The following is a 23091-nucleotide window of genomic DNA, read 5'->3' on the forward strand; positions in this document are numbered from 1 at the left end:
GTCTGACATTTTTATACCAAACTTTATAGCAGCCTCAGTTTTCTTCTGTTGTTTTATCTCACATTCATACGTAACATTTTATTGTTGCAGGGATGTTCTGCTGTGGGCAGGATTATATGAATATGTCAGATACCACATGCTGCCCTGCTTCTAGTGGAGAGTCTAAAGCACATGTTAAAAAGAATGACCCAGTGCCAGTAAAATGCTGTGAGACTGAACTTATTCCGAAGAGCCAGAAATGCTGTAATGGAGTTGGATATAATCCTTTGAAATATGTTTGCTCTGACAAGATTTCAACTGGAATGATGATGAAGGTAATTGATAGAAGACCTCTCGGGCTGATTTGACAATGGAAAGAGAAATACATTGTTCATAACTATTTTTCTAAAACAGGAATATAAAAACTCCTGTGTGAATTATTCATTTTCACATTACATCCATATTAATACCAAATGAGTTCGCTATGATTGATGTTATTGCAATGAATTCTAAAAGAATTAATAATGATTAGCTGTTCTCAGGAAGCTTTACCAGCACTTCAGATTACTGCAGACAGAAAGTCTGAGCCGGCATGTTGCTGTGGAGGGAGATGAAGGGAAATTCAGCTTTTTTCCTCTAGCCCCCCAACCATAGACCATCGCTTTCCTTTCATAGAGAACTTACATACAGCAGATTCACTTCACTGTGTTTCTGTCATATTCCTTAAGACAGTGCAAGATCAGCAAAAGCCAGCCAACCACAAAAATGAATAGGCCTGTGGGTGCATCATTTATGTTTGTACGTTGAGATGCTCCACATACAGCCATGCCATGTTTGTTAGCATTAAACTTGACCCAGCACTCTAGAAACCTACCAGTTTAAGGAAAGGATTATGGGCATTTCAAAAACAAACACCCTACTATGTTTGGTAGTAATTTGTCACTAAGAGATGGCTAAATATCGGTGCTTTGGTCACAGATGATAGAAGAGCTCTTGCTGAGTGAGGCAACTACACAATCATTGTGTGGACATCATGGTCTGTCGAATGGACCATAAGTCTTGAGATTTTTAAGGCCCCAGCAAGCACTTTGTGGCAAGGAATATTAAGATATGCATAACTGAATCACTTTGCTGTATACCTGAAACTAACACAACATTGTAAATCAACCATACTCCAATAAAATTAAAATTAAAAAAAGAAAGGAAAAACAGATTACACATAAAATTGTTGAAGAGAGTAGGTACTTCATGAAGTGAATAACCATACAAAACAACCCAACAAAAATAGTAAGGTTTTGTCTACAAAATTTTTTAAGAATCGATCTGATTTGAACACAACTTCAGTCAGTTCTATGAAAGAAATCTATCCGACACTATGTTCCAAAATTTATTCCAGGCCAGTGTTTTCAGAAGTTTAGACTAGGATATTTTTCTTAAATACTTAGGATTTTTTGGTCTTAAAGAGCTGGTGATGTTGTAAGAACGTGCCTTTAAAAAAGTTTTCTATATAAAAAAAACTCTCCTTAAAGGGGCACTCGTATTTGAAGAATGAAGATAGAAAACCTGTTGGTTTCAGAAATGACACCATCACTCACAACGATGTGTTTCATTATTGCCCACCTCACATTGGATTCCCAGGCATCTCATTTTGGTCAAGAAGAGACAGCTTCCATATTTAAGGAGGATGTTCAGGATATAACCGTGATCTTTTAAGTTGGCTCTGTGAAGGCCGATTAACAGTTGTATTTAACATTCATATTTAAATGATTATGATTAGGAGATTTTCTGAATGCTGAATCACGCAGTGTGTTATAGGTAAAGTTCAATCCATAGATTCCATTTTGTTTCCTGAAGACCTCTTTCCTGGAGTCTTCCAATTCCTGCTCCAATCTGGACTGGGTCACTGTGGGATTTCTGCACAGCTGTCCCAGCCCATCTTCCCTAAGCTGTCAGTTTGGGAATTCCTTTCACTCCTCCTCTGTGTTGGTCTTTCTGTGTTTGAACACCAGTTGTCCCTTTTTGCCACCTTCTTTTGAAAAATTATCTCCCTTGATACAGGTGCATGAAAGGTAAATGTTTTGAGAGCTTGAAGTCTGAAATTATTGTAATTCTATTTCCCATTGGATTGATAGCTTAGCTAGGTATACAATTCAAGGTCAAAAAATATTTCTACACAGGATTTTGAAGGCATTTCTGCATTTTTAAATTTTCATTGCTATTCTGATTCCTGTTTCTTTGTAGGTAACCATATTGTTTTTCCTATGACAGTTTTTAAGACATTCTCTTTATTCTGCTTTTCTAAAGTTTCATGGCAATGTGCCTCTATGTAGATGTTATTATCATCAGTATTATTAATATTCATAATGATAAAATTTTTGTGGACTTTTGCAGGGTGGGGTCTATGGCCTTCAATTCCAGGGACTGTTATTTTATTATGTGTTTGATAATTTGCCCCTTCTTTTTTTTTTTTTTTGTGGTGTTACTATAGTGGGATTTTTTTTTTTAACATCTTTATTGGGGTATAATTGCTTTACAATGGTGTGTTAGTTTCTGCTTTATAACAAAGTGAATCAGTTATACATATACATATGTTCCCATATGTCTTCCCTCTTGCGTCTCCCTCCCTCCCACTCTCCCTATCCCACCCCTCCAGGCTGTCACAAAGCACCGAGCTTATATCCCTGTGCCATGCGGCTGCTTCCCACTAGCTATCTACCTTACTACGTTTGTTAGTGTGTATATGTCCATAACTCTCTCTCTCCCTGTCAAAGCTCACCCTTCCCCCTCTCCATATCCTCAAGTCCATTCTCCAGTAGGTCTGCGTCTTTATTCCTGTCTTACCCCTAGGTTCTTCATGACATTTTTTCCCCTTAAATTCCATATATATGTGTTAGCATACGGTATTTGTCTTTTTCTTTCTGACTTACTTCACTCTGTATGACAGACTCTAGGTCTATCCATCTCATTACAAATAGCTCAATTTCGTTTCTTTTTAAGGCTGAGTAATATTCCATTGTATATATGTGCCACATCTTCTTTATCCATTCATCCGATGATGGGCACTTAGGTTGTTTCCATCTCCGGGCTATTGTAAATAGAGCTGCAATGAACATTTTGGTACATGACTCTTTTTGAATTTTGGTTTTCTCAGGGTATATGCCCAGGAGTGGGATTGCTGGGTCATATGGTAATTCTATTTGTAGTTTTTTAAGGAACCTCCATACCGTTCTCCATAGTGGCTGAACCAATTCACATTCCCACCAGCAGTGCAAGAGTGTTCCCTTTTCTCCACACCCTCTCCAGCATTTATTGTTTCTAGATTTTTTGATGCTGGCCATTCTGACTGGTGTGAGATGATATCTCATTGTAGTTTTGATTTGCATTTCTCTAATCATTAATGATGTTGAGCATTCTTTCATGTGTTTGTTGGCAGTCTGTATATCTGCTTTGGAGAAATGTCTATTTAGGTCTGCCCATTTTTGGATTGGGTTGTTTGTTTTTTTGTTAATGAGCTGCATGAGCTGCTTGTAAATTTTGGAGATTAAGCCTTTGTCAGTTGCTTCATTTGCAATTTTCTCCCATTCTGAGGGTTGTCTTTTGGTCTTATGGTTTCCTTTGCTGTGCAAAAGCTTTGAGGTTTCATTAGGTCCCATTTGTTTATTTTTGTTTTTATTTCCATTACTCTAGGAGTTGGGTCAGAAAGGATCTTGCTGTGATTTATGTCATAGAGTGTTCTGCCTATGTTTTCCTCTAAGAGTTTGATAGTTTCTGGCCTTACACTTAGGTCTTTAATCCATTTTGAGCTTATTTTTGTGTATGGTGTTAGGGAGTGATCTAATCTCATACTTTTACATGTACCTGTCCAGTTTTCCCAGCACCATTTATTGAAGAGGCTGTCCTTTCTCCACTGTACTTTCCTGCCACCTTTATCAAAGATAAGGTGTCCATATGTGCGTGGGTTTATCTCTGGGCTTTCTATCCTGTTCCATTGATCTATCTTTCTGTTTTTGTGCCAGTACCATACTGTCTTGATTACTATAGCTTTGTAGTATAGTCTGAAGACAGGCAGCCTGATTCCTCCAGCTCCTTTGTTCGTTCTCAAGATTGCTTTGGCTATTCGGGGTCTTTTGTGTTTCCATACAAATTGCGAAATTTTTTGTTCTAGTTCTGTGAAAAATGCCAGTGGTAGTTTGATAGGGATTGCATTGAATCTGTAGATTGCTTTGGGTAGTAGAGTCATTTTCACAATTGATTCTTCCCATCCAAGAACATGGTATATCTCTCCATCTATTTGTATCATCTTTAATTTCTTTTATCAGTGTCTTATAATTTTCTGCATACAGGTCTTTTGTCTCCTTAGGTAGGTTTATTCCTAGATATTTTATTCTTTTTGTTGCAATGGTAAATGGGAGTGTTTTCTTGATATCACTTTCAGATTTTTCATCATTAGTATATAGGAATGCCAGAGATTTCTGTGCATTAATTTTGTATCCTGCTACTTTACCAAATTCATTGATTAGCTCTAGTAGTTTTCTGGTAGCATCTTTAGGATTCTCTATGTATAGTATCATGTCATCTGCAAACAGTGACAGCTTTACTTCTTCTTTTCCGATTTGGATTCCTTTTATTTCCTTTTCTTCTCTGATTGCTGTGGCTAAAACTTCCAAAACTATGTTGAATAAGAGTGGTGACAGTGGGCAACCTTGTTTTGTTCCTGATCTTAGTGGAAATGCTTTCAGTTTTTCACCATTGAGGATGATGTTTGCTGTGGGCTTGTCATATATGGCCTTTATTATGTTGAGGAAAGTTCCCTCTATGCCTACTTTCTGGAGGGTTTTTATCATAAATGGGTATTGAATTTTGTCGAAAGCTTTCTCTGCATCTATTGAGATGATCATATGGTTTTTCTCCTTCAATTTGTTAATATGGTTTATCACATTGATAAATTTGCATATATTGAAGAATCCTTGCATTCCTGTAATAAACCCCACTTGATCATGGTGTATGATCCTTTTAATGTGCTGTTGGATTCTGTTTGCTAGTATTTTGTTGAGGATTTTTGCATCTATGTTCATCAGTGATATTGGCCTGTAGTTTTCTTTCTTTGTGACATCCTTGTCTGGTTTTGGCATCAAGGTTATGGTGGCCTCGTAGAAGGAATTTGGGAGTGTTCCTTCCTCTGCTGTATTTTGGAAGAGTTTGAGAAGGATAGGTGTTAGCTCTTCTCTAAACGTTTGATAGAATTCACCTGTGAAGCCATCTGGTCCTGGGCTTTTGTTTGTTGGAAGATTTTAAATCACAGTTTTAATTTCAGGGCTTGTGATTGGTCTGTTCATATTTTCTATTTCTTCCTGATTCAGTCTTGGCAGGTTGTGCATTTCTAAGAATTTGTCCATTTCTTCCAGGTTGTCCATTTTATTGGCATAGAGTTGCTTGTAGTAATCTCTCATGATTTTTTTTATTTCTGCAGTGCCAGTTGTTACTTCTCCTTTTTCATTTCTAATTCTATTGATTTGAGTCTTCTCCCTTTTTTTCTTGATGAGTCTGGCTAGTGGTTTATCTATTTTGTTTATCTTCTCAAAGAACCAGCTTTTAGTTTTATTGATCTTTGCTATTCTTTCCTTCATTTCTTTTTCATTTATTTCCAATCTGATTTTTATGATTTCTTTCCTTCTGCTAGCCTTGGGGTTTTTTTGTTCTTCTTTCTGTAATTGCTTGAGATGCAAGGTTAGGTTGTTTATTCGAGATGTTTCCTGCTTCTTAAGGTGGGCTTGTATTGCTATAAACTTCCCCCTTAAAACTGCTTTTGCTGCATCCCATAGGTTTTGGGTCGTTGTGTCTCCATTGTCATTTGTTTCTTGGTATCTTTTTATTTCCTCTTTGATTTCTTCAGTGATCACTTCATTATTAAGTAGTGTATTGTTTAGCCTCCATGTGTTTGTATTTTTTACAGGTCTTTTCCTGTAATTGATATATAGTCTCATGGCGTTGTGGTCAGAAAAGATACTTGATACAATTTCAATTTTCTTAAATTTACCAAGGCTTGATTTGTGACCCAAGATATGATCTATCCTGGAGAATGTTCCATGAGCACTTGAGAAAAATGTGTATTCTGTTGTTTTTGGATGGAGTGTCCTATAAATATCAATTAAGTCCATCTTGTTTAATGTATCATTTAAAGCTTGTGTTTCCTTATTTATTTTCATTTTGGATGATCTGTCCATGGGTGAAAGTGGGGTGTTAAAGTCCCCTACTATGTATGTGTTACTGTCGATCTCCCCTTTTATGGCTGTTAGTATTTACCTTATGTATTGAGGTGCTCCTATGTTGGGTGCATAAATATTTACAATTGTTATATCTTCTTCTTGGATCGATCCCTTGATCATTATGTAGTGTCCTTCTTTGTCTCTTCTAATAGTCCTTATTTTAAAGTCTATTTTGTCTGATATGAGAATTGCTACTCCAGCTTTCTTTTGGTTTCCATTTGCATGGAGTATCTTTTTCCATCCCCTTACTTTCAGTCTGTATGTGTCTCTAGGTCTGAAGTGGGTCTCTTGTAGACAGCATATATAAGGGTCTTGTTTTTGTATCCATTCAGCCAATCTGTGTCTTTTGGTGGGAGCATTTAGTCCATTTACATTTAAGGTAATTATCGATATGTATGTTCCTATTCCCATTTTCTAAATTGTTTTGGGTTCGTTATTATAGGTCTTTTCCTTCTCTTGTGTTTCTTGTCTAGAGAAGTTCCTTTAGCATTTGTTGTAAAGCTGGTTTGGTGGTGCTGAACTCTCTCAGCTTTTGCTTGTCTGTAAAGGTTTTAATTTCTCCATCAAATCTGAATGAGATCCTTGCTGGGTAGAGTAGTCTTGGTTGCAGGTTTGTCTCCTTCATCACTTTCAGTATGTCCTGCCACTCCCTTCCGGCTTGTAGGGTTTCTGCTGAGAGATCAGCTGTTAACCTTATGGGGATTCCCTTGTGTGTTATTTGTTGTTTTTCCCTTGCTGCTTTTAATATGCTTTCTTTGTATTTAATTTTCGACAGTTTGATTAATATGTGTCTTGGCGTATTTCTCGTTGTATTTATCCTGTATGGGACTCTCTGTGCTTCCTGGACTTGATTAACTATTTCCTTTCCCATATTAGGGAAGTTTTCAACTATAATGTCTTCAAATGTTTTCTCAGTCCCTTTTTTTTTCTCTTCTTCTTCTGGAACCCCTATAATTCAAATGTTGGTGCATTTAATGTTGTCCCAGAGGTCTCTGAGACTGTCCTCAATTCTTTTCATTCTTTTTTCTTTATTCTGCTCTGCAGTAGTTATTTCCACTCTTTTATCTTCCAGGTCACTTATCCGTTCTTCTGCCTCAGTTATTCTGCTATTGATCCCATCTAGAGTACTTTTAATTTCATTTATTGTGTTGTTCATCGTTGCTTGTTTCATCTTTATTTCTTCTAGGTCCTTGTTAACTGATTCTGCATTTTGTCCATTCTATTTCTAAGACTTCGGATCATCCTACTATCATTATTCTGAATTCTTTTTCAGGTAGACTGCCTATTTCCTCTTCATTTGTTAGGTCTGGTGCATTTTTATCTTGCTCCTTCATCTGCTGTGTGTTTTTCTGTCGTCTCATTTTGCTTATCTTACTGTGTTTGGGGTCTCCTTTTTGCCGGCTGCAGGTTCGTAGTTCCCGTTGTTTTTGATGTCTGTCTCCAGTGGCTAAGGTTGTTTCAGTGGGTTGTGTAGGCTTCCTGGTGGAGGGAACTAGTGCCTGTGTTGTGCTGGATGAGGCTGGATCTTGTCTCTCTAGTGGGCAGGTTCACGTCTGGTGGTGTGTTTTGGGGTGTCTGTGGCCTTATTATGATATTAGGCAGCCTCTCTGCTAATGGGTGGGGTTGTGTTCCTGTTTTGCTAGTTGTTTGCCATAGGTTGTCCAGCACTGTGGCTTGCTGGCCGTTGAGTGAAGCTGGGTGCTGGTGTTAAGATGGAGGTCTCTGGGAGATTTCCGCCGTTTAATATTATGTGGAGCTGGGAGGTCTCTTGTTGACCAGTGTCCTGAAGTTGGCTCTCCTACCTCAGAGGCAGAGCCCTGACTCCTGGCTGGAGCACCAAGAGCCTTTGATCCACATGGCTCAGAATAAAAGGGAGAAAAAGTAGAGAGAATTAGTAGAAGTATGAGGAAAGAAAGAAGGAAAGGAGGAAAGGAAGGAAGGAAGAAAGAAGCAAAGAAGGAAAGAAAGGAGGGAGGGAGGGAGGACGGAAGGAAGGAGGGAGGGAAAGAAGGACAAAAGACAGAAAGAAAGAAGATACAGTACAAATAAAAAAGTATAATATAGTTATTGAATTAAAAATATTTAGAAAAAAAAGGGACGGATAGAACCTTAGGAAAATGTTGGAAGCAAAGCTATACAGAGAAAATCTTACACAGAAGCATACACATACACCCTCACAAAAAGAGGTAAAGGAGGGAAAATCATAAATCTTGCTCTCAGAGACCACCTCCTCAATTTGGGGTGATTCGTTGTCTAAAGGAGGGAAGGAAGGAAGGAAAGAAAGAAAGAACGAAGGTAAAGTATAATAAAGTTATTACAATTAAAATTAATTATTAAGAAAAAAAATTATAAAAAAAAAACCATGGACGGATAGAGCCCTAGGACAAATGGTGGAAGCAAGACTATACAGACAAGATCTCACACAGACGCATACACGTACACACTCACAAAAAGAGGAAAAGGGAAAAAAATCATAGATCTCGCTCCTAAAGCCCACCTCCTCAATTTGGGATCATTCCTTGTCTATTCAGGTATTCCACAGATGCAGGGTATATCAAGTTGATTGTAGAGCTTTAATCCGCTGCTTCTGAGGCTGCTGGGAGAGATTTCCCTTTCTCTTCTTTGTTCTCACAGCTCACAGGAGCTCAGCTTTGGATTTGGCCCTGCCTCTGCGTGTAGGTCGCTGGAGGGCGTCTGTTTTTTCGCTCAGACAGGACGGGGTTAAAGGAGCCGCTGATTCGGGGGCTCCGGCTCATTCAGGCCGGGGGTTGGGGGGGGGAGGGAGGGGCACTGCGCGCGGGGCGGGGCTGCGGCGTCAGAGGCGGCGTGACGTTGCGGCAGAGGCCGGCGTGACGTTGCACCAGCCTGAGGCCCGTCGTGCGTTGTCCCGGAGAAGTTGTTCCTGGATCCCGGGAACCTGGCAGTGGCGGGCAGCACAGGCTCCGCGGAAGAGGGGTGTGGAGAGTGACCTGTGCTCGCACACAGGCCCCTTGGTGGCAGCAGCAGCAGCCGCCTTAGCGTCTCCCGCCCGTCTCTGGGGTTTGTGCTTTTAGCCGCGGCTCGCGCCCGTCTCTGGGGTTCGCGCTTTTAGCCGCGGCTCACGCCCGTCTCTGGAGTTCCTTTAAGCAGCGCTCTTAAACCCCTCTCCTCGCGCACCAGGAAACAAAGAGGGAAGAAAAAGTCTCTTGCCTCTTCGGCCGGTGCAGGCTTTTCACCGAACTCCCTCCCGGCAAGCCTTGGTGCACTAACCCCTCAGGCTATGTTCAAGCCGCCAACCCCAGTCCTCACCCTGCGCTCCGTCCGAAACCGAAACCCGAGCCTCAGCTCGCAGCCCCGCCCACCCCGGCGGGTGAGCAGACAAGCCTCTCGGGTTGGTGAGTGCTGGTCGGCACCGATCGTCTGTGCAGGAATCTCCCCGCTTTGCCCTCCGCACCCGTCGCTGTGCACTCCTCCGCGGAGCCGAAGCTCCCCTCTCCGCCTCCCGCAGTCTCCGCCCGCAAAGGGGCTTCCTAGTGTGTGGAAACTTTTCCTCCTTCACAGCTCCCTCCAACTGGTGCAGGTGTCGTCCTTATTCTTTTGTCTCTGTTTTTTCTTTTTCTCTTTTGCCCTACCCAGGTACGTGGGGAGTTTCTTGCCTTTTGGGAGGTCTGAGGTCTTCTGCCAGCCTTCAGTAGGTGTTCTATAGGAGTTGTTCCACGTGTAGATGTATTTCTGGTGTATCCGTGGGGAGGAAGGCGATCTCCGCGTCTTACTCTTCCGCCATCTTAAAGGTCCCCCGCCCCTTCTTTTGTCTGTTTTCACTGATCACTTTGGTGTTGGACTTTCTAAACTGATGTTTTAATTTTTTCTTCTTGTTTCTTGCCTATTGATTAACTCCTCATCTTTTTCAATGTGATGAGATATCGCCTTAACTACATCTTTCCACCTTTCTATTGATTTCTTGTGGGGGTGTTTTTAGCTATCATATTATTTTTTAGTTTTTAAGTGCTCTTTCTTGTTTGCTGATTATTACTTATATCATTCTACTCTTGTTTCATTCGTGGAACGTCTTTTTTTAATCATTCTGGAAATATTCATTCCATTGTTGCTTTTTTTAATTGTTTGCTTTATTCTTTGAATTGTCTCATTTGTTTGGTACTATTTTTTGCCTGTAAAATTTTAGTTTTTTTAATTTATTTTATTGAAGGATAGTTGATTTACAATGTTGCATTAATTTCTGCTGTACAGCAAAGTGATCCAGTTATATATATATATATATATATTATATTCTTTTACATATTCTTTTCCATTATGGTTTAAGATTGGTACTATTTTAATACTCAAAGAAGTATCCTTAATACTCCATCCTACATCGGGATGGCATACATGCCTGGCTGCCATATGGAGTATCCAGTAGCAAGGAGGGCTGGGGTTCTCACTATGCAATATGCAGAATTGCGTTTAGCTTTCCCACTCTGGCTCCTGGCTTATATCTTCCAGTGGACCCTCTCTATTTTTTTTTTTTTTTTTAGTTTCACCAATTATTTTCTACGTTTTTCCTCATTTTTCTAATCCTTGGCCAAATGCAGCTCTAACAGCACACATACTGCTCACGTTCTAAGCTATGATATCTTCCCCAGAGTGGTGAGCTCAGGAACACTTGGCTTGCTTTGACAGTTATCCCAAGGCAGAGTTTTCAGAATATTTAGCCATAGCACAACAGACCTCCTCAGCTTCCCAAAGCCCAGTACGTATTTCTTTGCCATGGCCTGCTTAACCCTAAGCCAATGCCACATACTTTAGGGTTTTGTTATTGTTGTTAAGACAACATCCAACTTCAAAGTACTAATTTGTGTTTTTGCCAGAATACACTGGACTATGCTGAGGTGAAAACAGACATACTCATGTATGGAATGGGTCAACAGAATGAATTTTTTTAAACCTTTCTTGTGACAGTCCAGTGTGAGACTGGCAGATCTCCTTCATGCAACATCTCAGGAACCCAAGTCACTTCCATCTTGTGGGGCTTCACAGTGGAAAAAGGGAGAGAGTGGATGACTGCATATGTATGCGTCTTCCCTGGATACAGAAGGCATCTCTCCTGTACACAGTCGCACAGACATTTCTAGTCACATGGCTCTTCTTATTGTAGCTGGACTTGAAAATCTAGCGTTCCAGGAGAGAAAAGGCAAAAATGGGCACTCCTGGGCACATAGCCTTGTCTCTGCCACATCCATCCACTTCCTAGCTTCCAAAAACGTGTGTTACTTCCTAGGAAACCAAAGTCTGCGGGACCGTCTGCCCCGCGTCTATGGAAGCCACAGCGCACTGCGGCAGGTGTGACTTCAACTTTACCAGTCACGTTTGTACTGTGATAAGAGGATCTCACACTTCCATCGGGAAGGCATCAGTCGAAGAAATGTGCTCATCTGCTGAAGAGCCTGTTCATATGGGAAGTGTAGACACGCTCTCCTTCACAGGTAACAGAAAGGGAGCCACCTGCCCACGGCTTAGAAGGGGGAGTGAAAAGCTGCTGAAAACGCAGATTTATTTCACTCTGACCTCGACTCCCTCCTTCACCTCATATCAATTAATTCCATCATACTTACGAGCCAGAGAGTTACCAGGCGGTTCGAGGCACAATCTGGATCTGGTCAAAGTTCGTAGTTTAAAGTTTTTCAGAGTCGAACTTTAAACAAGGATGTACTCTATTTTAAAGTGAGCCTGTAGAGAATGAAGAACAGAGAAATAAATTAGTTATGTGACCTTTAATGGTATCTCCAGTTAATTTGCAATGAGCCTACTTTTCTTTCTCAAAAGTTGGAATGCAGGCTTTCAATAAGTGCCATGAATGAATGTTGTTATTCTTCCAAGCAGAAAAGAGGTAGAAACCTGTCTGGTCACTAAGACCTGGCGGCGTCATTCCAAGGAGGCGACAGACTGCGCAGTGAAGTCAGTATCACTTTCCTGATCTTGGGTCTGGGGCCAGAGACTGTGCTCTCCTGCAGCCTGGTGTTTCCCCAAGATGACCATCACCTTGGGAACAAGAACCTTCATGGTTATTGAAAATAGTCATCTCCAAGCCCCATCTTAGCCCCTACTGCATTAGTCCAAAATAGTGATTCTTAGGCTTGGCTGAGTCAGGTGAAAGATGCTGTAAATTTTAGGATCATCTCCAAAATAGTTCTGCCAGCTATTAAATTTTTATTATTCATCCACTTACTTAAGTCCCTGCTTAAGTTTGTTTTTTGAAAAATTAGACGTGTGTGTGTACACACACCTGTTGTTTAGAGTCAAATGGAATACATTTAAGTGACGTAATTCAAGCCAGCTGAGGTCAAATAAACAGTAAAACCACTGTATTCCTTCATGACTCATCACTCTGCCTTACCCAGCCGATGGGGGGTGATAATGACAAACCTTGAGAAGGAAAACAGTAAAGCGGGATACTGGGATGAGAGGGAGTAGATTAGGAAGGGAAGGAAGGAATAAAGTTTACTGAGTATTACTTAGTTCCAGTGCTGTGCTAGACAGTTTTTTTTTTTAAGTACAGTTGATTTACAATGTTGCGTTAATTTCTGCTTACAGAAAAGTGATTCAGTTATACATCCACACGTTCATTTTTTAATATTCTTTTCCATTACGGTTTATCACAGGCGATTGGATATAGTTCCCTGTGCTATGCAGTAGGACCTTGTTGTTTATCCATCCTATATAGAATGGTTTCAATCTGCTAACCAAACTCCCAGTCCCTCCCTCTGCCACTCCCCCTTTGCGCTAAACATTTTTAAACCTTATCTTAATTTACCCGTAAAGCAATCGGGTAAGGATGATCATTTCACAGATGAGGAAACTGAAGGTCAGATCTGTAAAAGTAACTTGTTGTGGTAATAGTCAGGTTCAAATCATGTCACCTTTAGGAGCTGCGGATGTAGTGGACTCCACATGGTATAGGGCTCCTTTCGGAGGGCTCCAAACCTCCCTCAAGCAGTTCCTTCCACCTGAAATGTTCTTCTTAACCATCACACTCAAGGCCAAGGTCAGAATTCACGTTCTCAGTTTAGGCTTCCCAAGTCCAGCCCCCTCTCTCCTCTGTGCTCCTGTGACACACGGCCATGCCATTCACCACTTCTACCATGTATGTGTCATAGGCATCTGGACACTTGTCTCGTCTCTTCTACCAGATTGAAGTATCCACGTGAATAGAACATTCCTGTTTAATTTTACCTTATTTTTAGATTTAGCACACTGTAAGCGAACAAAAAAATATTTATTGGAATGCCTTTAGGTAGGAAAAGCCTCGGATAGAAAACAATTGGACCACTAATCTCTTCCCACTCCCAGTTATAGATTTAAGTCATGAACCCTCATTTAAAAATTACTTGGGGGCTTCCCTGGTGGTGCAGTGGTTGAGAGTCCACCTGCCGATGCAGGGGACACGGGTTCGTGCCCCGGTCCGGGAAGATCCCACATGCCGTGGAGCGGCTGGGCCCGTGAGCCATGGCTGCTGGGCCTTACGTCTGGAGCCTGTGCTCCGCAACGGGAGAGGCCACAACGGTGAGAGGCCCACGTACCGTAAAACAAAACAAAAATATTTAAAAAAAACAACCCCAAAATTACTTGGTTTTCTTCTAAGACAGGTCTCTGCTTTTATCTGCCCTTGGTAATCAAGGTCCAGATTTTGAAGGGTTTTTAAGACATATTTGCAATAGACCTCTCCAGAAGAGAATAGCTGTTTCCACCCACTGATATAATATTGCAGGGGCTTTTAACATCCATATTTCAGATCGGTTTGCCTACCAGAAAACACTATAAATTGAATATGAAAAATAACAAAATTTTACTTTTCATGAAAAAAAATTAAGCACTCAAATGCTGCTCAAACAAATTCCACTGAGGCCAATTTAGAAGAAAAGTCAACCATTTTTAAAATTGACAATTAAAAGCTACAACCACCAGTGCTGACCAAAATTCATTTGTTCTTACAATCATTTATTTATCAAAAATATTTATTAAATCCTTACTAATAACCAGTCAGTATATGAGGACCAATAACTTGAAAACTAGTAGGAAATTCCATCAGGATTTGAAGCTAATATGAAGAGATAGGGAAATTAATACATAATTACCTCTAATATAAGAAACGATGTGCAGGTAAGTTCTATGATAGAGATAAGCATAGGATGCTTTGGAAGACTATTGCAAGGACACCTAACCCAGACTGGAAAGACTTCAAGAAGGATACTGTGCCCAAGGAAAGAACTGAAGGGCAAGTTAGAGCCTATCAGTTTAAGGGGAGGTCGGCCAGGCAGAGAGAGCAACACATGCAAAGTGCAGGAAGCAGGAGGAAGCCCAGCAGGTCTGAAAAGCAAGTGTCTTGATACGGATGTAGCACATATAAGACAGAGAAAGTAATGGAGAGGAGGCCAAAGAGCGGGGGTCCGATTATGAAGGCCTTTTAGGCCACACTAAAGAATTTACCTTTATACCGCAATGAATGGATAGTTAGTGAAGCTTTTTAAGCAGTGGGATGACACAATTATATACACATTTTTGGAAGGATTGCTCTGTTAGCTAAAAAAATGATTGGAGACAAATATGTATGGGACCTTTCAGCAATTAACAAGTAAATATTGAGCAAACATACTGCCCCAAAACCCAACACCCTCATTTATCAGAATATTAGCCCCCTGTAACATGTAGAATGATTTTGAGATAAAAAGTTAAAAATAAAAGAAGAAGAATAGTTGGCAATTCTGGCAAAGAAAAATGAGCTCTGAGAAATGAGAGAGATGATTGAGGAAAGGTAAAATTTCAACAAGTGATTCCTTATGTGTAAAGCAAAAAGAATGCTTTTATGGGCTGGGAACATCTTTGAAAGACCAGGCCTCACAGGAAAATATAGAAGTAAGGCTAAGACTTGAGAGAGTCAAAAAGGAGAAGAATGAAATACAGTGGAGGAAAGAACAGGAATAAAATGTGGACAGTTGGCACAGCTGAAATTAGAAATGGCTACACAACAGTTAAGGCTTGAAGGCTACACAATAACAGTTATTCGCAGTGAATAGTTTAATCTGCTATAGCAAGAGGTTCAGAAATATAGTTACCATCTGTGGGTGAGTGGACGGACGGTCTGGGCAGCTCAGCCCCACAAGGTCATTCAGGATCTGGTTTCCTCCTCATGCTTCCAAGTGGTACAGCCTGGGTTGTCCCAACATCCTTAGTTCCAGCCCATCAGAAGGGGTAAGAGTGCTAACAGAAGGCAAGTGATTTCCTCTTCAGAAAGTGATGCACACGTTACCCACATCACTTCCACACTCCTTCCGTGGTTGAGACCAGTCGTGTGACTACACCAGACTGCAAAGAAAACTGGGAAATGTAGACTCTGGCCAAGAGGTCTCTGACCAGGAAAGAAGGGGGATCTGGGGACCCACTGGTGGTCTTCACAGGTACAAAGCAGCAAATACCCTCTTACTGGAAAAAATGAAGACAGAAATACATTTGTATAGCAGTTTACATTTTATGAATTTCTGCGGCATAACTTACTGCATTTTATTTTCATACTAACTCTCTAAAAGAGGCAGGGCAGGCTTTATTGTAAGGAGATGCATGTAAGGAGAATGTAGTCAAATAACCCGAGTGGATGGAATGAGAATTAATGCTGCATCCAATGGAGATAGAGCAGGTGGCCAGGAGGACCTCTTCTGATGCCCCTGTCTGATTATCATCCAGAAACTGCCACACAAAAATACAGATGTACATCTTCGAAATTCACAGAATTAAATAAGTGGAAAGCAGATTTAAATTATTAAACTTTCAAGGAATGTTTTGGTAAATTTGTGGCATTTGTACTTCCAAAGTTATTAAAGCTCAAAACTGAACTAAGATGTTTGGAACACCGTTGAATCACGTGGATGATTATCTAATAAAAGTTTTGCCAGGCCAAAAATCTCAGCAGGTTGGTTTTGTTGTTTTAATTAGATTGGTGGTTTTGGGGTTTGGTTTCAGTTCTGGTTTGGGAGAAGATGAAGGAAGTATATATAGTACACTATTCATGGTACATATAGTAGAGTGTGAATTCATTTTTATTCATTAAAATTGTACTATGATAAGCTAAGTTACAAGTCCTGTATCTCATAACAGCTACATTATAATTCATGTAATAATTTAAGTAATATTGACAATGTAATAATTGGTAAAATTTATAATAATAAAACTATAAAAGAATCTTGCCAAACTTGCCTCATACAGAAGCAAAGAGATCATGAACTTGGGAAGCATTAACATCTAATGTACATTAGTCTAGCGCTTTTACTTTTCAATCATTTCTTTAATGTGTCCATATTTCTCTATTCAAATAGGTGAATTCTGTTCTGTGCAGTTTCATATCTCTGCAGCTAATAAGCACTTGTAATATTTTTTATGACTCAGAAAGTAAAGATCTTAGAGCTTTATTTACATACAATAGGATTAGTGCATTGGGCATATATTTTTAAATGTTTAAGGTTTTGATATTTATTTTTGATATGATGGTAAGAAAATAAATATTTTTACAAACCCCGCTGTCCGATTCTCTGTCTTTCCAGATGTGAACCTGGAGCCCTACATGACATACGAGTATAGGATTTCTGCGTGGAATAGCTATGGGCGAGGATTCAGCAAGGCTGTTAGGGCCACAACAAAAGAAGATGTGCCTGAGGGAGTGAACCCCCCCAGGTGGACCAAAATGGATCATCTTGATGATGTAATAGTCCTCAACTGGAAGAAGCCTATACAACCAAATGGTATTAAGCTATTTTTAAAATTCAAATAACATAATCCCGTAAATCCATAAGGAAATTGAAATTAGTGTAGTCTACATTTAATTGGCATGCATCTAACCACTAAAAAGTATTTGCTGGTAAAGGAAACTTCAGGTATGTGTCAACCAATCATTCATTTTGTGAAATAGCCCTCACAAATTTTTAGCCAAAAATTATTTTCCTTGAATCCCAACATATGCCTGAGCTGCTTTCAAATAAGAAAAGCATATTATGGGAAGGCAGAATAGTTTTGAAAGTAAATGTTTGATAGTGAGGGGAAAGAAACAACTGACTGATTATTTATGTCAAGAATCCATCTCCTCCATAAGAGTGAGTGTAATTAAGAGCTGCTTGAACATAGCAAAATAATAGCAATTTAAAATTAAATAATGCAGGCTTCCCTGGTGGCGCAGTGGTTGAGAGTCCGCCTGCCGATGCAGGGGACACGGGTTTGTGACCCGGTCCGGGAAGATCCCACATGCCGCAGAGCGGCTGGGCCCGTGACCCATGGCCGCTGAGCCTACACATCCGGAGCCTATGCTCCGCAACGGGAGAGGCCACAACAGTGAGCGGCCTGTGTACCGCAAAAAAAAAAAAAAAAAAAAAAAAAAAATTAAATAATGCTATATTATCCCATTTCTTCAGACCTCTAAGCCATCTGATTTGTTTAAAAACAGTTAAAAGAGTCTGACACTCAAATTCAGGCCTTTCTCTGCCTCTTTTAGGTCCTATTATTTACTACATTCTTCTCCGAGATGGAATTGAACGTTTTCGAGGAACATCGTTGAGCTTCTCTGATACGAAAGGAATTCAACCTTTTATGGAATATTCATACCAGCTGAAAGCTTGCACAGTTGCTGGCTGTGCCACCAGCAGCAAGGTAGGAGGAGTTTGTCTAAACTCTGGACAGAATTATCCAGTGTTAAGACTATATGAAGGTCCAGGTTGTAGTGCCAAAAATGTAGGGTGTCCATATGGTGTCTCAACTGAGTACCAACACTTCCTCCTGAAAGGAGAGATCACCACAAGAAAAATTTATTCAAATATCAATGTTTCATTTATCAAAAGAAAAAAGTTGAACCAGTATTATCCCCTTAATCCACTTTTCCTCCACCAACTCTTTTTAGATGTTCTTCTATAAATCCATAGTAGTTCCCAAGCTATTTCTCAGCTTAAAAGCTTAGAAATTCTATTTAAATATCATTTCAGCAAAAATTGCCTGCTCTTGAAGAACAGAGGAAAGGACAAAGGAGCCTGACATAGAAAATAAAATAGTTCCAAGGCTTCTGCAACAGCCTTGACAAGAAATAATGAAGATCTGAATTCATGCAGCAGGGGTCAGATGAAGAATATCAGAAAGATATAACAGATACCAGGGCACAAAAACTACAGGACTCAGTAGTCAGCTACATGTAGGGGAATAAAAGGAAAGTATTATGGGTATTTTCAGGATATCTGGCTTGACCAATTTGTTGGTCATGGTGCCATTCTGCAAGCAAATCAAGAAACAACAGAGGAGTATATATATATATATATATATATATATATATATATATATATATATATATATAATGGAATATTACTCAGCCATAAAAAAGAATGAAATAATGCCATTTGCAGCAACACAGATGGACCTAGAGATTATCATACTAAGTGAAGTAAGCCAGACAGAGAAAGACAAATATCATATGATATCACTTTATGTGGAATCTAAAAAAAAAGAATACAAAGGAACTTATTTATAAAACAGAAATGGACTCACAGACATAGAAAACAAATTTATGGTTACCAAAGGGGAAAGTGGGGAGGAGGGATAAAATAGGAGTTTGGGATTAACATATACACACGACTATATAGTAAAACAGATAAACAAGAAGGACCTACCGTATAGCACAGGGAACTGTGCTCAATATCTTATAATAATCTATAAGGTAAAAGAATCTGGAAAATAATATATATATGTATGTATAACTGAATCATATTGCTGTATGCCTGAAACTAACACAGGACTGTAGATCAACTATACTTCAATTTTTAAAAAAGAAGGAGGAAAAGTTAAAAGTAAAGAATAAGATTAACATTTTTAAAGCTTTCAAAAATATATTCAAGAGGAGGAGCAGATAGCAGAATGGCAGAAGAAAATATTATTTGGCACTTTAAGTGAAAATGTCTAGTCAGAAGCTGGATTAAGAAGTGACTGAAATTTTCTGGAAAGATCTATGAGGGAAGTTGAAGCAGGGAGTTTGAGTGTGGTCACGTAAGGAGAAAAGAGAGAGAGAGAGAGGCAAAAACCGAAGACCACAGATGACCAGCCCCCTTGGGGATGCTACTGAGGGAAAAATGGAAGAAACAATCAAACAAGTTAGGAGGAAAATAAGGAACGAGCCATTTCATAGATGCCAAGCTAGTCAGAGGAGACCCAGTTTTCATATGGTTTAAACTTGAGAAGCGCAGCGTCTTCACACACTGTGCAAGAAGCATCCAAGTAAAACGTTCAGTCACACACGTCAGCCGCAGCTCACGTGAGCTGCTTTTTATTCAACAGACCCCAGAAGCATCTCTGAGTGCCCCACCCACTAAACAGAAGGCAGCTGATTGGCCCAATCGAAAGTTAGGGTCCGAACGGTCCTAGAGCCATTCCGTGCTTTCTGCATAGCAGAATTCCTGCCTACCAGATGCCAAAACAGTTGGTGAAAAAGTGAAATCAGACTTCATTCTGTGAGAAAACAAAGGCAGCCAATTTTCTCCCAAAAATATATTTTGACAACATTGAGTAAATCACTGGTTGATTCTTTTTTTCTTCTCACTTGGTTCTCTTTCTAGAACATTGGTGCAGGCACTGTAAAGTCATCCTGGGTATCATAGGAAGAGTACAGAAAAGGCTGCCCATTTATACTGTTCAACGTGTATTACATGCAAGCAAGTTCAGATGTGGGTTTTGCTCCAAATTTACTGGTGCTTAAAATGTACAAAATCAGGCTGTTAAAATGCAAAGACACCGATGGGCCATATGGAAGTTATCAAGAGTTCTCTAGTAAGACAGTCTGCCAGCCAGCTTTTACTTGTTTAAACTGAGAGCTGCAGTCTGCCATCAAAATTGTTGTTGGACCCGTGGTGATAAATGGTAGTCGAAGACTTATAGGATATATTCAAGGTCAGATTTCATTGTTTGAATAGGATGCGAGAGAAAGAATTTAAAAAAAGAGGGACTGCTTCTCCAAGCCCTGCTAATGATATGCCAGGCCAGACAACAACATTTTAAAACAAAAGTGACATTCTCATTGATCAGAATACCTAGTGTACTATTCCAAGAAATTGCTGTTTAATTCCTGTGTTTTCAGGTCGTTGCAGCTACAACCCAAGGAGTTCCGCAAAGCATCCCTCTGCCAAGAATCGTGGCCCCCAGTGCGGAGACTCTGCATGTGAGCTGGGATGTCCCTCCTAAGCCAAACGGCGTCATTAAAGAGTACCAGCTCAGGCAGGTTGGGAAAGGTCTCATCTACACTGACACCACTGACAGGAGGCAGCATACGGTCACAGGTGAAAAAAAAAAAAAGAGGAAAATGTACCGGAAGAGTCTGTCACTGTGGTTAGGGGGGCAAAGCCTCCCGGGGGTGTGCGTTTGATATATGAGGTCACTTCAAAAGGACGTGTTCTCTTGACATATGGTCAGGTCCCACTTATCCATGCTAATAGAAGAGCCCACACTGGCAGCAATAAGCCACAACAGCAGATAACTTCAGAAATAATTTACAGTTGGCTTTGATATGCATTATGTGTAGGGTTTTTGCATCAGTATTAAGTTCTTTTTTTCTTTTTCAGACAAACAGTAAGATGCATTTTCATTCCCCAAGGATATACTCATAGATAATGGTGCTAGGATAGCCAAGAATGTACTGGAAGGCAGTAGAAAAATCAGCCAGAGGCTAACAGTTGTCTGCTGCGTGGGTAATTAATACACAGAATAGTTGATAGTTGACTGGTTATGACAATTTGTTGTTATTATTAGTAACATTAATTAATAGTAATTGTATTATTTTTGTTGCTTATTATAACATTAGGTATTATAATTAGCTTTAATAATATAATAATAGTACCGTATAATAGTATAGTGTCAGGTAATTAGTAGCGATGATTCTAATAATAATTAACATGTTTTAGTCTGAATGTCATTTCTGAAGGGAAGCATCTTCTGACTCACCAAGTCTAGATCAGCTTTCCTGATACACCATCACATCACCTTGTTTGATTTTCACCACAGACCTTTCACTGCCTGATAGTGTTTGCTTTCTATTTGTCTCTTTATGTCCCCCTCCACTGGAACGTAAGCTCCAGAATCGCAGAGACCGTCTCTACCTCGTTCAATACTGTATCTTTAGCACCTAGAACAATCCATGACTTTTCAGTAAGTGCTAAATAAATAAGGAATAAGTGAATTTAATATGTGTCAAATACTGTCCTAAGCCCTTGACATTTACGATCTAATTTGATCCACATCACAAACCTATAGGGCAGAGAAAATTATTACCCCCGTTTTACTTTTTTTTTTTTTTTTTTTTTTTTTTTGTGATACGCGGGCCTCTCACTGTTGTGGGCTCTCCCGTTGCGGAGCACAGGCTCCGGACGCGCAGGCTCAGCGGCCATGGCTCACAGGCCCAGCCGCTCCGTGGCAGGTGGGATCTTCCCGGACCGGGGCACGAACCCGCGTCCCCTGCATCGGAAGGCGGACTCTCAACCACTGTGCCACCAGGGAAGCCCCCCCATTTTACAGAAAAGAATATTTCAAGAGATTCAGTAACTTAGCTCATTATTTAGATCTACTGAATCATCCCAAACTGTGGTGTAAATTTAGATTCTGAAAACACAGAGAAGAGTTTACAAACTTTTACTTTTTCCCTATTGCCAGTAGCCTCTCTCCAAGGCCTCCTGAGTGAATGCCTTCCTTCCATTAGACCCTGTACTTTGCAGGGGACTGTGATACCAGAGATAACGAAACTCACATAGAAGTGCAGAAAGGCCTGGAAAAGCATGCCTGATTTTTCCTTAGAGGAGGCACAGGCCTTGTTACACAGGTGGAAAAATAAATTCCACAGTTCCCTGACACACAAGCAAGCACTCATGGACAGATGTCCACTGTTTTCCAAAAGTGTCATGAGCCTACAGAAGGTGCTTAATAAGTATTTGCGGACCAGCACATTGTGATTGTGATCTGAAGATCCTGAGCTAAGCCAGGGATAATGGGGATGGAGAAAGCCCTCATCCATTTAGATGATCAGATTTGTTCCTTAGGTCCTAGGTCACTAAAAATGAAAATCATCACAAGCAATTGAAACGATGTTATTTTCCATAAAAAACTTAACATGTGTACGGTGCTTTATAATTTTAACAAACCATTTGCATTTTGACTCCTGTGATTCTCATCACTTCCCTATAAAAGGAGGGACTTTTTAATATCCACATTTGAAAGATGAAGGTGATAACTGGCCTGCTCGGGGTCCCCAAGGCATTCACTGCCTCCACCTATAAGGAAATCAGAATACCATTTCATTATATTAAAAAAATACATGTAGCCTGCTTGCTGTGTTCTAGATAGTATATTAAGTGCTCCAAAATAAGATTGTTGCTCTTAAGAAGCTCCCGGTACTACTGACAAGTTAAGGAATAGCTTGTGTAATGATACACCAACAGAACTCCGTACAGAATGGAGTGGGAGAAATCAAAAGAATGACTGAGGATGGCCATGGAATGTTAATTACAGAGTTTTGAAAGCCAAGTTAAGGCCCATTAAGACTTTGTAGCAGTAAAGGTTTCACAATAAACTGGGATACAAGGATAAAGAATTCTCTTCTTACAGAATCCGTCTACTCAACCAGCAAAGGCTTTGAACTGTCGCCAGCTGTACTGGTTTGCATTTTTTAGAAAACCAGAATTTACGTGCCGACGTACCAAATTCAATTGTGAGGTTCAAACCAACAGGATTGATAGCCTCCTTAATTATAAAAGCATTGCAAAGCTTTTTCTCTAAATACCTTCACTCTACCAGCTCTTCCTTTCATTATCATTTT

At 40.0% G+C, this 23091-nt stretch overlaps 1 protein-coding gene across 1 annotated transcript in view; it reads left to right on the forward strand.

The window, feature by feature from the left end:
- The window catches only part of USH2A (usherin), a 791707-nt gene that overhangs the window by 580632 nt on the left and 187984 nt on the right, over positions 1-23091 (forward strand). Inside the window, exons 50-54 of the mRNA XM_065876328.1 lie at positions 91-314; positions 11500-11704; positions 16811-17008; positions 17752-17906; positions 20368-20566. Coding sequence (XP_065732400.1) covers positions 91-314; positions 11500-11704; positions 16811-17008; positions 17752-17906; positions 20368-20566 — 981 coding nt within the window. The remainder of the gene's footprint in view (positions 1-90; positions 315-11499; positions 11705-16810; positions 17009-17751; positions 17907-20367; positions 20567-23091) is intronic.

Source organism: Phocoena phocoena, chromosome 1, assembly GCF_963924675.1.
Source record: "Phocoena phocoena chromosome 1, mPhoPho1.1, whole genome shotgun sequence".
Classification (NCBI taxonomy): domain Eukaryota; kingdom Metazoa; phylum Chordata; class Mammalia; order Artiodactyla; family Phocoenidae; genus Phocoena; species Phocoena phocoena.